Raw genomic sequence first — 14,168 nt, 5'->3', positions numbered from 1 at the left:
TTTAATGAATCTTACTAAACAATACTACGGGAGTCTCGCCACACTTCCACAAACTTGCCCTGTCATTTTCCTTCGACAATGTCGGCATATTCGCAGGACTGTCACCCCCATGGATTGACTACTTGTACATGGTTATAATGTTGTTCTTTCTGATGTACATCTGTTCTGTGATGCTTTCAAAAAGACTATTATTTCATGGAAAAGGTTTCAATAGTATTACTATGTTTTATTATTTACTTTGAAGTTGATGGCAGGTGGTCTGAATGGGGTGATTGGACAGAATGTTCACTAAGTTGCGATGGCGGTGAAAAAACTCGACGTCGAACATGTACGGAACCGTCACCTTCTTATGGCGGCCGACCATGTCAAGGCGATTCCTCACACGTTGCAAGATGTAATTTGATACCATGTCCAGGTTAGTCACGCTCAATATAAAATAGGATAAGAGACATATTTTTTTTTTATACAGTTTTAATCACTTTTGCCATGCAAAAAAAAAATGCTATGTTTACTTTAAAGCGAGAGAGTCGTCACCTGCGCATGCGTTAGATGGCCATAGCGTGTCAACAAGCGTCTACCCATGAGCTTTTGTGTTTTTAGCGTGTGCATGTGACAACCCTCCCGCTTTAAGTTATATAAATATAAATTATTTAAGTTATATATTATATGAATATAATTATCAGATGGTCCAGCTGACGCTGTTGGTAATGTTATTGGTGAAATTAATGGTATTGACTTTGGAATTGCAAGACTGTATGCCAATATCACCCGTGATGGGAATTCAAAGCGAGTTCATGCGAAAATATATGACATACCTGAATCAGTAGGTAAGTAGTATGCATCCTGTCAATAAAACACTTTTAACTTATGGTTTATATGCGTTAAATATCTTTGTTTTTTCTTCCTGGCCCTGTCTACAACAAGGTCTCCACCCTTCCTCCCAGCCTTTCAGCAAGGTCTCTAAAATAAGGTCTGTATCCTGTTTGAGGTATGCACTCTTATCAAAGTTGTAACAGTTAACAAACTATGTGATTAGGACTCAGATTAATATATATATGTGACTGCCACATGAGGAGGAGAATTTAATAACTTTTTTTAAAAACACCTCACATCAATTCTTCACTGTTGCCTTTGGGTGTCCATACATCTTCTGCCTGGTTAGTCCCCGTTCGGGGACTTATGTTTTGGCCTCTGTGTGCCCGTGCGTGCGTGCATGTGTGTGTTCGTGTGTGTGTGTGTGCGTTCGTGCGTCTGTGCGTGCGTCCGGACCTGTATCTTAGAAATGCCTGGACCAATCACAATCAAACTTCACACATACATTATACATGATATTATACAAATGCACATCAATTTGTTTCACGATCTGATTCAAGATGGCCGAATGGCGGCCATTTTTGTGCTAAAAATCATCAAAATCAAGCATTTGTTGGCTGTTTACAGATGGATTTTGTTTAAACTTTGTATATACATTAGACATTATAGGACCTTGATGCACATCATTTTGTTTCACGATCTGATTCAAAATGGCTGACTGGCGGTCATTTTGTTTTAATGAATGTGGTTCTTGTGCCATATCTCTGACTTGCTTTCACTGATTATATTCAAATTTTAAATATTCATTATACATGATGTCATCGATAGACAGATATATTGGTTTGACGATCCTATTCAAAATGGCCAAATGTCAATCATTTTAATGTTAAAAAATCATATTCCTGACATGGTTATATTCCAGCTATATTACTATAAACAAAACTACCATATATATCTTAAATTTGATAACTAACAGGGACTGTGCCATGCATGGCTTGTTACCTTTCTGTTGTTACATAGGTCCTCTCTAATATATATTTATAGCCTGAAAATGTGGCAGTCACTCACTGAGTAGGCGAAATCCAATCAACATTTTTGACTTCCGTGTGCGAAGCACAAAAAAGGAGTCTTTGCAGTTAGTGTGTCTGTCTGTGTGTCTGTCTGTGTGTGTGTCTGTCTGTCTGTGTGTGTGTGTCTGTTCCATCGATATCTCAAGAACCAATGTTCGGATTTCAATGAAACTTGGTATATAGCTTGTCTGGGGCAATGCGCAGATTTGAATTGTTTTTGGTTGACATCCATGCATATTAATGAGCTCATTTGCATAATAATGTGTGAATTTTAAGCTATTTCAGTTATATCTCAAGAAGCATTAAAAACGATTTTTATGTAACTTGGTAAGAATGTTACTAATGATTGGCTGCTGCAATTCATTGTTGCATTTTACATTTTAATTAAAATTTAGCATTTTTTATGTATTTTTTTAATATTTTTTTTTAAAGTTTTTTATGCCCAATTGCATGAATACAACTAATAGGAATCAGTGAGTGTACTAATTTGCATAATGATGCGCATGCGTATTCTATTTTTTATGACCAGCAATTTATGATGGTGTCAGCCATTTTGTTATTTCCAGTGTGTTGTACAAAAACGAAGCAAGCGCTCGGGAGATGAAATGTATGTATCAGTTTACATTATGAAAAGATCTAAGAAATTACATGTATGATTTTTTATTATCGTATAAGTAAATAAATAAATAAGTAATTGAACAAATGTATAACCTCAATGACTGTGAAACGAATTACTGTGCAAGCTAGTTTACATTCACGTGTGGTGTACAATTACATTCAAGCCACGGAACATTGAACCCTGTGTGAGCCCAGTCAAGAAAATAATGAATGTGAGATTCATCATCGCCAAAACCATGGCAGTGTTGAAGATATGAAAATGGTTGTTAGGTTCGATTTCATGGTAAAATGTTGTGTAAATTCGTTGTACTTGTGAATCCTGATTTATCACCATATTATTGAACGCGAGAACAAATATGGTGACCTCCAGCATCAATGTAGTTGTATCAAGTCGCTGCCGCAAGGAGATAATTCCTTTGTATCGCTTACCAACATTGTATTGTACTTCTTTCCTTTATTTTCCTTTACACATTTGGAAACTTGCATGGTGCACTTTCATCCCCACCTTCCCCAAACTACGAAGCTATCATGTCGATTAGTAGGTATAGGATGTCTATGTGTGTTGATGACTACGTCGTTGTGTAAGGGCTCCTCGTACGTAAAATGGGGCACATTCCCAGTAAAAATATCTATTTACACAGAGCTGACAAAATTCTCCTACATGTGTAAATATATGTTGGGATTTGGAGAAAAAAAACTCGTAAAACATACCGAATTTACCGTGACAGGATTGATCCATTTTGGTGCCGATTGTTGGTGGGCTGATCAGCATGTAGGATTATTTCTGAGAATGTTCTTCCTGTGGGAAATCACAAAATCATTAGCACTAAGTAAGCTGGTTTACCTTATTTTTGTGTCAGAGTACCCTGTACAAATGACATGAATCGACATGCGATGATTACCAAAACAATTTGACAATCAGTGTCTCATTTGTTCACCGCCCCCTCAACACGGTGATTTGTTATGACGGTGGTTTGTTATGAGCAGTATTTTTTTCCGGCTCTTTTCGTCGGAAATTACGAATTCATTGACTCTAATATATCCTAGTTTACTTTAGTTGTTTCATCCGATTATTCTGTACATTGATTTTACCACAGTCCCGGGACTGTGATTTTACCTAGCAAAGGAAACAATCGGTGTTTGGCTTTTTTATATTTACACTATTGCAACACCTTATGTGGGCCCCCAGTTTTTCATTGAATATTACACCGCACGATATCCCTCAAATCGAAAGGCACATTTATTGCTCGAGTTACTGTTCCTATTAAGTTAAGCCATGAAGCAAAAAAGAAAATATGGTTAAGCTGAATACCATGCTTTATGTGGAATGTATAGACCGTGATGTCGGCATTAACTACTGGATGCACAGTGGAAACCACTGGGGCAACGCCACGCTAACCGCCGTCTCCTGCCTGTTTGTTTGTTTGTTATGGTACTGAGCTGTACGATGGTTGTAATTTTACCATGTCGATTTTCGGGATTTACAAACCAATCCAAAAGATTGTGATGCCTTCCTTATTAATATACGTAACTGAAAATAAATAATTATAATATTTATTGACACACATATTGATATTAAGATAGTGGTTTGAATTTTAGATATTTAGATTGTGATTGTTTGTCAGAAATTTACATAGTTGTTCTTGCTACTTCACGTTTTCCGTGTTAACTAAATTTCTAAAATATTTTTAAATGCCCTATAAGTTTATTTTGGGCATTTATTTGTTTACTATTTTCGTTGCATTTCATTTTCCCCAATGTTTTATGAATTATTTCAGTTTTCCTTTTAATGTTGCAATTTTGTGTAGACTTTTTATGTATATTTTTAAGTAGGCTTATTGTAGGTATACGATGTCTATGTGTGTAGATGACTACTGGTGGCTCCTTATTTAATAGATTATTCATAATTTGTTTATCATTTTTAAATATTCCTGAATATTACATCATGATCCCTATTCCCTCAGCACACGGGAGTTCTTTCTAAGCTTTCTTTGATTTGTACATGTGGAGAGGACCCACACACCCCCACAAATTTATTGGAAAGACTAACGCTTTTTTCCATCACTGATAATTGTTCGTTTATAGTTCTGTGGATTGTTTGTCAATCAGGTTTTGTGTTTTTGACATGTTATTTATTAGACTCAAAATTCAGCAATTTCTTGGTGTAATGAATTCTTCTTTATGTTTATAAATAATTGGAGTAGTCAGTGGTAGTTATATTTGAAATTCTGATCTCTTAAAAAATAAAATTTCTTCTCATATCATATCATAGGATATTGGATGAGAAAATTGATATCGTTATTGACACCAATATATTGGACTTCAGCGCTTGAAATTGATGAAGCAGTCAATGGATATACACTTACCAATGGTGTGTTTAGAAGAGAAACACAAGTAGAATTTGCCACAGGTAACATGAATATTTTGAGATATTTGAATGTAAATCTACATAACATCTGAGTATGCTTTTTCTAACATCTATTAAGATTCTTATAGTATGACAAATTCCTTATAGATTTATAAGGAAAAATTGAAGACAAAAACTTAAAAAACGTTCATTTGTTTCGTGATCTAATTCAAGTTGGCCAAATGGCGAGGACTTTTATGCTTGGAATTCATCAAAATTTCTTTTTGGTAAATACTGTAAAATACTTTATTTTTGCTTGGAATTAATTTTCGCTATTTTTGTGAATGAATGATTCAGTGAAATTAAATTCCAGGGAATATACCTTTTTTCCTATATTTTACATTCAACTTGTCAAAAATCAGTGAAAATAAATTCCATACAAATAAATTCCAGCTAAAATAAAGTATTTTACAGTACATTGGACATAATGATACCTTGATGCATGTTATCAAATTCGAAATGTCCAACTGGCAGCCATTTTTTTTCCAACAATTACTGCTCTGAATATGCCTGACATATCTTGACCAATCACGTTCAAACTTCATTTGACCAAAAAAGCACATTATTGTACATATTTCAAATTACAGTGTTCATAAAATAAAAATACTAACAAAATTTTAAAATTCATACAATAACCTTTCCGAAAATATATAGTTTTGTGGTCAAGGGAGGTCATCTTGGTTTTCTAATTAACTAATTAAAATACCTGTCAGGTAAACTGCATCTCTACCTTAAATGAATAAATTATTATTATATAAAATGCATAAAAATGTGCAAATCATTGCAGATTTTTGCACTCAAATGGTTAAAAGTTTTGTGTTTGTCTTTTCAATTTATGCATTCATGTGTGTTGTTTTAGGATAGACATAAAAGATGATTATAACGAAAAAACTGTATATAATTGCAGGTGAGATTCTGACAATGACACATAAAGCACATGGTGTAGATGAAAACGGGCAGTTACAAATCGATGTCGTAATTAAGGGTGAAGTACCAAAGCTACCATTGGTAGACATTAGATTAAAGCCATACACTGAAGACTATATACAAACAAATAATGGCGAAATCTATGCTTATTCCACAAGAATGTTCAGCATGGATGGACACTCTTTACCTTATGCTTGGAACCATTCTATACATTATGATCCTCGTCTGGGGAGAATGCCATTTTTAGTTGAAAAACTACACGCTGTAGGCCTAGGTGTAGATTATGATTCCTCTAAACAAGTACTACAATATGAGATTTCTACTTCTATATCGAAAGGTGAGTGTCATCAGTTGGAGTAATTATTACCTCTGCCAAGGAGGTTATATTTTTGAATGTGTTTGTCTGCTTGTCAGATAACATGAAAATTTGTTGAAATATTTTTTTTAAAATTCTTTATTGGAGATCGTCCTTGAGACAAGGATCAATCAGTTAGATTTTTAGGATCTGGATATGGTTGCCATGGAAATGGATTTTTGAACGGAGTCTTCACCAGACAATTCCCATTTTATACATGAATTTTCATGAACTTTTTTGGAGAGGTTGCCCTTCAGACAAGGACCAATCATATTCACTGGATTTAATTTTCAATGATCATCCCTTCTGCAAAAATAAATTCCATATTTTACTGTATGTATTATGTAAAAACAAATAAACCTGAATAAATTTGTAATCATATTATCAACAATATTTGTTTATTTCCAGGTGAACCAAGTAATCAATGTCCAGAAGGTTTTTATTTAGATGCCAGTGGTCCATTTTGTAAAGGTAAACAACTGTTATTATTGATTTGTTTTAATTCTGTGGTTAATGACATCACTCTTGCTAATCTATTCATAATGTCTTCATAATTTATTACTTTTAAATTGTTGTATTTATCAACAAACCTCAAATCTGGGGTACAACAAAAATAAAGATTCTATTCTATTCTATTCTATTCTATTCTATTCTATTCTATTCTATTCTATTCTATTCTATTCTGTTCTGCTCTGTTCTGTACTGTTCTATTCTGTTCTGTTCTGTGCTGTTCTGTGCTGTGCTGTGCTGTGCTGTTCTGTTCTGTTCTGTTCTGTTCTGTTCTGTTCTGTCATTTATGGGTTGTGATTTTCTGTAGAAGTTTGTATACAAGATGTATAACAGATGAATTGGATCTGTAGGCACCTTTCTTTAAGTATTTGTATGTATCAAATTTATTTTGAACAAGAGAAATAACAATATTACAAATTTCTCTGTTGCAGATAATAATGAATGTAATACAGGACAGAAGTGTTCACATCATTGTCACAATAAACCTGGTGGATTTACTTGTTCCTGTCCTGATGGCATGATGTTGGGTACTGATGGGCGTACATGTGAAGGTAAATAACTACAGATAATGACCTGATTTAGTAATAATTAATGTAATAAAGTACAGAAATGTTTACATCATTGTCACAATAAACCTGGTGGATTTACTTGTTCCTGTCCTGATGGCATGATGTTGGGTACTGATGGGCGTACATGTGAAGGTAAATAACTACAGATAATGACCTGATTTAGTAATATTTAATGTAATAAAGTACAGAAATGTTTACATCATTGTCACAATAAACCTGGTGGATTTACTTGTTCCTGTCCTGATGGCATGATGTTGGGTACTGATGGGCGTACATGTGAAGGTAAATAACTACAGATAATGACTTGATTTAGTAATATTTAATGTAATAAAGTACAGAAATGTTTACATTATTGTCACAATAAACCTGGTGGATTTACTTGTTCCTGTCCTGATGGCATGATGTTGGGTACTGATGGGCGTACATGTGAAGGTAAATAACTACAGATAATGACCTGATTTAGTAATATTTAATGTAATAAAGTACAGAAATGTTTACATCATTTTCACAATAAACCTGGGGGATTTACTTGTTCCTGTCCTGATGGTATGATGTTGGGTACTGATGGGCGTACATGTGAAGGTAAATAACTACAGATAATGACCTGATTTAGTAATATTTAATGTAATAAAGTACAGAAATGTTTACATCATTTTCACAATGGGGGATTTACTTGTTCCTGTCCTGATGGCATGATGTTGGGTACTGATGTGCATACATGTGAAGGTAAATAACTACAGATAATGACCTGATTTAGTAATATTTAATGTAATAAAGTACAGAAATGTTTACATCATTTTCATAATAAACCTGGGGGATTTACTTGTTCCTGTCCTGATGGTATGATGTTGGGTACTGATGGGCGTACATGTGAAGGTAAATAACTACAGATAATGACTTGATTTAGTAATATTTAATGTAATAAAGTACAGAAATGTTTACATTATTGTCACAATAAACCTGGTGGATTTACTTGTTCCTGTCCTGATGGCATGATGTTGGGTACTGATGGGCGTACATGTGAAGGTAAATAACTACAGATAATGACCTGATTTAGTAATATTTAATGTAATAAAGTACAGAAATGTTTACATCATTTTCACAATAAACCTGGGGGATTTACTTGTTCCTGTCCTGATGGTATGATGTTGGGTACTGATGGGCGTACATGTGAAGGTAAATAACTACAGATAATGACCTGATTTAGTAATATTTAATGTAATAAAGTACAGAAATGTTTACATCATTTTCACAATGGGGGATTTACTTGTTCCTGTCCTGATGGCATGATGTTGGGTACTGATGTGCATACATGTGAAGGTAAATAACTACAGATAATGACCTGATTTAGTAATATTTAATGTAATAAAGTACAGAAATGTTTACATCATTTTCATAATAAACCTGGGGGATTTACTTGTTCCTGTCCTGATGGTATGATGTTGGGTACTGATGGGCGTACATGTGAAGGAAAAATAACTAGTACAAATAATGACTTGATTTAGTAATATTTAATGTAATAAAGTACAGAAATGTTTACATTATTGTCACAATAAACCTGGTGGATTTACTTGTTCCTGTCCTGATGGTATGATGTTGGGTACTGATGGGCGTACATGTGAAGGTAAATAACTACAGATAATGACCTGATTTAGTAATATTTAATGTAATAAAGTACAGAAATGTTTACATCATTTTCACAATAAACCTGGGGGATTTACTTGTTCCTGTCCTGATGGCATGATGTTGGGTACTGATGGGCGTACATGTGAAGGTAAATAACTACAGATAATGACCTGATTTAGTAATATTTAATGTGATGAAGTACAGAAATGTTTACATTATTGTCACAATAAACCTGGTGGATTTACTTGTTTCTGTCCTGATGGTATGATGTTAGGTACTGATGGGCGTACATGTGAAGGTAAATAACTACAGATAATGACCTGATTTAGTAATATTTAATGTAATAAAGTACAGAAATGTTTACATCATTTTCACAATAAACCTGGGGGATTTACTTGTTCCTGTCCTGATGGTATGATGTTGGGTACTGATGGGTGTACATGTGAAGGAAAAATAACTAGTACAAATAATGACCGATTTAGTAATATTTAATGTAATAAAGTACAGAATAGTTCACATCAGTTGATCATTATGCAGATCTTGTGTACTGAGTCTATATGTGTAGCAACCCCAGTTTGAAATTGTGTGAGATCAATGTCTACAAATTCCCGAAAAGTCAATGCTCAAGTACATGTGTACTGATTCATGCCTGGCATAATATAAGATCTCAGATTTTTATACCATGTTTTATTTGAAATAGGGGCATATCCCCCCTTTCTGATTACAATTTTCAGACAGAAATATTGACTGGACTCACAAAATGTCTTCAAAGTATGACAGTTATTCCAAAAGTTATGTCTATAGACAGTTGGTGTGGTGCGTTTTATGTCAGTTAAAGCCATCATAACTTTTCTGGAAATAAATTTCTTTCTACGCAAAGTATCTCTGCCTGCAGCTGAACATTTCATCTTGAGTCAGTAGTATATTCCAGGAGAGTCCCTGTACCCCTATACTTTAGCATGCAAATGAGGTAATACTGGTAAATCTTTAATATACTCACTAGATGTTAATGAGTGTCTTTATAATAATGGTGGATGTCTGTCAAGCCAGGACTGTGTCAATACTGAAGGGTCATTTCATTGTACAGTCAACTGCGAGAAGGGATATCGAAGAACAGCGACAGGAACTAGCTGTGCTGGTGAGTGATATACAAATTATTTCTGGTTTGATTGGTCCTTGTACACTGCTTGACTTTCCCAACCATGATGCACGTCATGAAATTCAAAAAACAAGTCTGTAACATTGATCTTTCCTTTTTTCGAGACCTTCAGATTTAAGTGTTTATTACTTTTTGCCTCCATCAGTGCAAAAATTTGTCCAATTAATAACCTCTGTAAATACCACTCTACTCAAACGATTGTCAGCTTTTTTATTTCATTCTTTAGGACTAAGATGTGATGTAAATAATGTACCGGGTAAATAGTAATTGACCAACTTTAGATTTATTTATTTATTTATTTATTTATTTATTTATTTATTTATTTATTTATTTATTTATTTATTTATTTATTTATTTATTTATTTATTTATTTATTTATTTATTTATTTATTTATTTATTTATTTATTTATTTATTTATTTATTTATTTATTTATTTATTTATTCATTCATTTATTTATTTATTTATTTATTTATTCATTTATTCATTTATTTATTTATTTATTCATTCATTCATTCATTCATTCATTCATTCATTCATTCATTCATGTATTTTAGGCCTTATAGTACAAATAAAGATTGTATATATAGAGGTATCTATAAAAAAAAATTCAAAAATAAATTCAAAAAGTTTGATCTGTACTTGTACACATTATTTGACTTTGACTGGTTGCAATTAGTTGATATCAATATTAATATTAATTACCTAATTACATAAATTATCTAATTTTCAGCTGTTATACAGGTATCCCAAGAACCACTTATCAACTTTCAATGAAACTTGTGCTGTCAAGATAATCAACGAACCTGCATTACTAGTTTTGAAATCCATGCATATTAATTATCAATTTTGCATAAATTTGATATCACAGTAACCATGTATGTAAAACTGTGTGACAGATGCTTAACAGATGGGATTAACCATATTCTGCAAATACATATCAAATTTATTTCCTTACTTTAGTATTTCTAGAGTTTGCGTTATAGATTTCAATCCTGTTGATGCAATTGCTTTCACATTGTGAATCTCAAAATGTAGTGCTGTATTCGATGAGAGGCTACGAGTTTGAAAGACTAATTTTAAATATTTAACAAACTTTTAAATATTTATATCTACATTATAAGAATGAATGAATAAATGAGTGAATGAAAGAATGAATGAAGTTTATTTCACTATAAAACATATATACAAATAAAAATATACAAATAAATTTGATATATAAACAAATGAGTCGTTTCTAAGCTTTCTTTGATAGTAATTGTATTCTGTTTCAGATATTAATGAATGCACAGCTCTGAGGAATCTTTGTCACCAACTGTGCTTGAATACAATTGGTAGCTATCGTTGTTCCTGTGACCATGGATATGAACTGATAGGTAGCAGAGGCATATGTGTTGGTGGGTACTCACTTTGTTGGCTTTCAGCATTGCCATCTTTCCTCAAATTTTATTAACAAGGATACATTCATTCCAACAGCGTTTCAAATGAAGTCACTAAACATGTCATGTGATTAATTAGTCATGAAGTCTTTGGTATGGGCTAAACAAAAACTAATATAAGCGACAGATGCCTTAATAAATGTTGTGCCATTGAAATAGTTGTGTGGGGTATATTTCAGACCATGTTGAATTATTATCTAACTTCAATCAGAATTCAATGGCTTAGTCTTTTCCACAAAACGAATCGAAACCCTAACCCTAACCCCAACCCTAACTCGCATTTTTGTTCATTGGCCTAATAATATCTGAGAAAATTTCACACTGTGAAACACGAAATGAATAGCGCCAACAAGTGTTCAACAATTCCAAAATGGCTGTCACGACATGTCAGCACAAATGAATCGAGCTGCAAACTAGGCGGAAAAGAGGTGGAAACTAAATATTCTAGACAAATTTATTTCTGTGATGTGGTGATATTTGAAGTCGTTAAAAATTTTGGTTTAATTTCATTTCGTTTTTTTTTTTTTTTTCACGTTTCATTTCGTTTTGTGGAAAAGACTAAGCCATTTCAATAATTCATTTTGGGTTAATCTGTATCAGGTAAATTTATGCATAAAGAATGAAGCGGCTTTAATCATGTGTAATGTGCGGGTCTCATTGTAGAGTAGTGCGTATGTGCATTCTATGCTACAAACTGTGTAATGTGCAGGTCTCATTGTAAAGTAGTGTGTATGTGCATTCTATGCTACAAACCATGTGCAATGTGCAGGTCTTATTGTAGAGTAGTGCGTATGTGCATTCTATGCTACAAACTGTGTAATGTGCAGGTCTCATTGTAAAGTAGTGTGTATGTGCATTCTATGCTACAAACCATGTGCAATGTGCAGGTCTTATTGTAGAGTAGTGCGTATGTGCATTCTATGCTACAAACTGTGTAATGTGCAGGTCTCATTGTAAATAGTGTGTATGTGCATTCTATGCTACAAACCATGTGCAATGTGCAGGTCTTATTGTAGAGTAGTGTGTATGTGCATTCTATGCTACAAACTATGTGTAATGTACAGGTCTCATTGTAAAGTAGTGTGTATGTGCATTCTATGCTACAAACTGTAATGTGCAGGTCTTATTGTAGAGTAGTGTGTATGTGCATTCTATGCTACAAACTATGTGTAATGTGCAGGTCTCATTGTAGAGTAGTGTGTATGTGCATTCTATGCTACAAACTATGTGTAATGTGCGGGTCTCATTGTAGAGTAGTGTGTATGTGCATTCTATGCTACAAACTGTAATGTGCGGGTCTCATTGTAGAGTAGTGTGTATGTGCATTCTATGCTACAAACTGTAATGTGCAGGTCTCATTGTAAAGTAGTGCGTATGTGCATTCTATGCTACAAACCATGTGCAATGTGCAGGTCTTATTGTAAAGTAGTGCGTATATGCATTCTATGCTACAAACCATGTGCAATGTGCAGGTCTTATTGTAGAGTAGTGTGTATGTGCATTCTATGCTACAAACTATGTGTAATGTTCAGGTCTCATTGTAAATAGTGTGTATGTGCATTCTATGCTACAAACCATGTGCAATGTGCAGGTCTTATTGTAGAGTAGTGTGTATGTGCATTCTATGCTACAAACTATGTGTAATGTACAGGTCTTATTGTAGAGTAGTGTGTAAGTGCATTCTATGCTACAAACTATGTGTAATGTGCAGGTCTCATTGTAGAGTAGTGTGTATGTGCATTCTATGCTACAAACTATGTGTAATGTACAGGTCTTATTGTAAAGTAGTGCGTATGTGCATTCTATGCTACAAACTGTAATGTGCAGGTCTCATTGTAAAGTAGTGTGTATGTGAATTCTATGCTACAAACCATGTGCAATGTGCAGGTCTTATTGTAAAGTAGTGCGTATGTGCATTCTATGCTACAAACTATGTGTAATGTGCAGGTCTCATTGTAAAGTAGTGCGTATGTGCATTCGCTACAAACCATGTGCAATGTGCTGGTCTTATTGTAAAGTAGTGCGTATGTGCATTCTATGCTACAAACCATGTGCAATGTGCAGGTCTTATTGTAAAGTAGTGCGTATGTGCATTCTATGCTACAAACTATGTGTAATGTGCAGGTCTCATTGTAAAGTAGTGTGTATGTGCATTCTATGCTACAAACCATGTGCAATGTGCAGGTCTTATTGTAGAGTAGTGTGTATGTGCATTCTATGCTACAAACCATGTGTAATGTACAGGTCTTATTGTAAAGTAGTGCGTATGTGCATTCTATGCTACAAACTGTAATGTGCAGGTCTCATTGTAAAGTAGTGTGTATGTGAATTCTATGCTACAAACCATGTGCAATGTGCAGGTCTTATTGTAAAGTAGTGCGTATGTGCATTCTATGCTACAAACTATGTGTAATGTCCAGGTCTCATTGTAAAGTAGTACGTATGTGCATTCTATGCTACAAACTATGTGCAATGTGCAGGTCCTATTGTAAAGTAGTGCGTATGTGCATTCTATGCTACAAACCATGTGCAATGTGCAGTTCTTATTGTAAAGTAGTGCGTATGTGCATTCTATGATACAAACTATGTGCAGTGTGCAGGTCTCATTGTAAAGTAGTGTGTATGTGCATTCTATGCTACAAACTATGTGTAATGTACAGGTCTTATTGTAAAGTA

At 33.9% G+C, this 14,168-nt stretch overlaps 1 protein-coding gene across 1 annotated transcript in view; it reads left to right on the top strand.

The window, feature by feature from the left end:
- Nucleotides 1-14,168, top strand: part of LOC102806401 (hemicentin-1-like) — a 140,397-nt gene that overhangs the window by 76,669 nt on the left and 49,560 nt on the right. The window contains exons 35-42 of the mRNA XM_085492155.1: nucleotides 245-415; nucleotides 684-827; nucleotides 4,774-4,911; nucleotides 5,816-6,172; nucleotides 6,599-6,661; nucleotides 7,132-7,251; nucleotides 9,899-10,033; nucleotides 11,328-11,450. Of these exons, the coding sequence (XP_085348281.1) occupies nucleotides 245-415; nucleotides 684-827; nucleotides 4,774-4,911; nucleotides 5,816-6,172; nucleotides 6,599-6,661; nucleotides 7,132-7,251; nucleotides 9,899-10,033; nucleotides 11,328-11,450 (1,251 nt within the window). The remainder of the gene's footprint in view (nucleotides 1-244; nucleotides 416-683; nucleotides 828-4,773; nucleotides 4,912-5,815; nucleotides 6,173-6,598; nucleotides 6,662-7,131; nucleotides 7,252-9,898; nucleotides 10,034-11,327; nucleotides 11,451-14,168) is intronic.

Source organism: Saccoglossus kowalevskii, chromosome 17, assembly GCF_978046115.1.
Source record: "Saccoglossus kowalevskii chromosome 17, keSacKowa6.1, whole genome shotgun sequence".
Taxonomy (NCBI): domain Eukaryota; kingdom Metazoa; phylum Hemichordata; class Enteropneusta; family Harrimaniidae; genus Saccoglossus; species Saccoglossus kowalevskii.
This window is presented reverse-complemented; position numbering and strand designations above follow the sequence as displayed.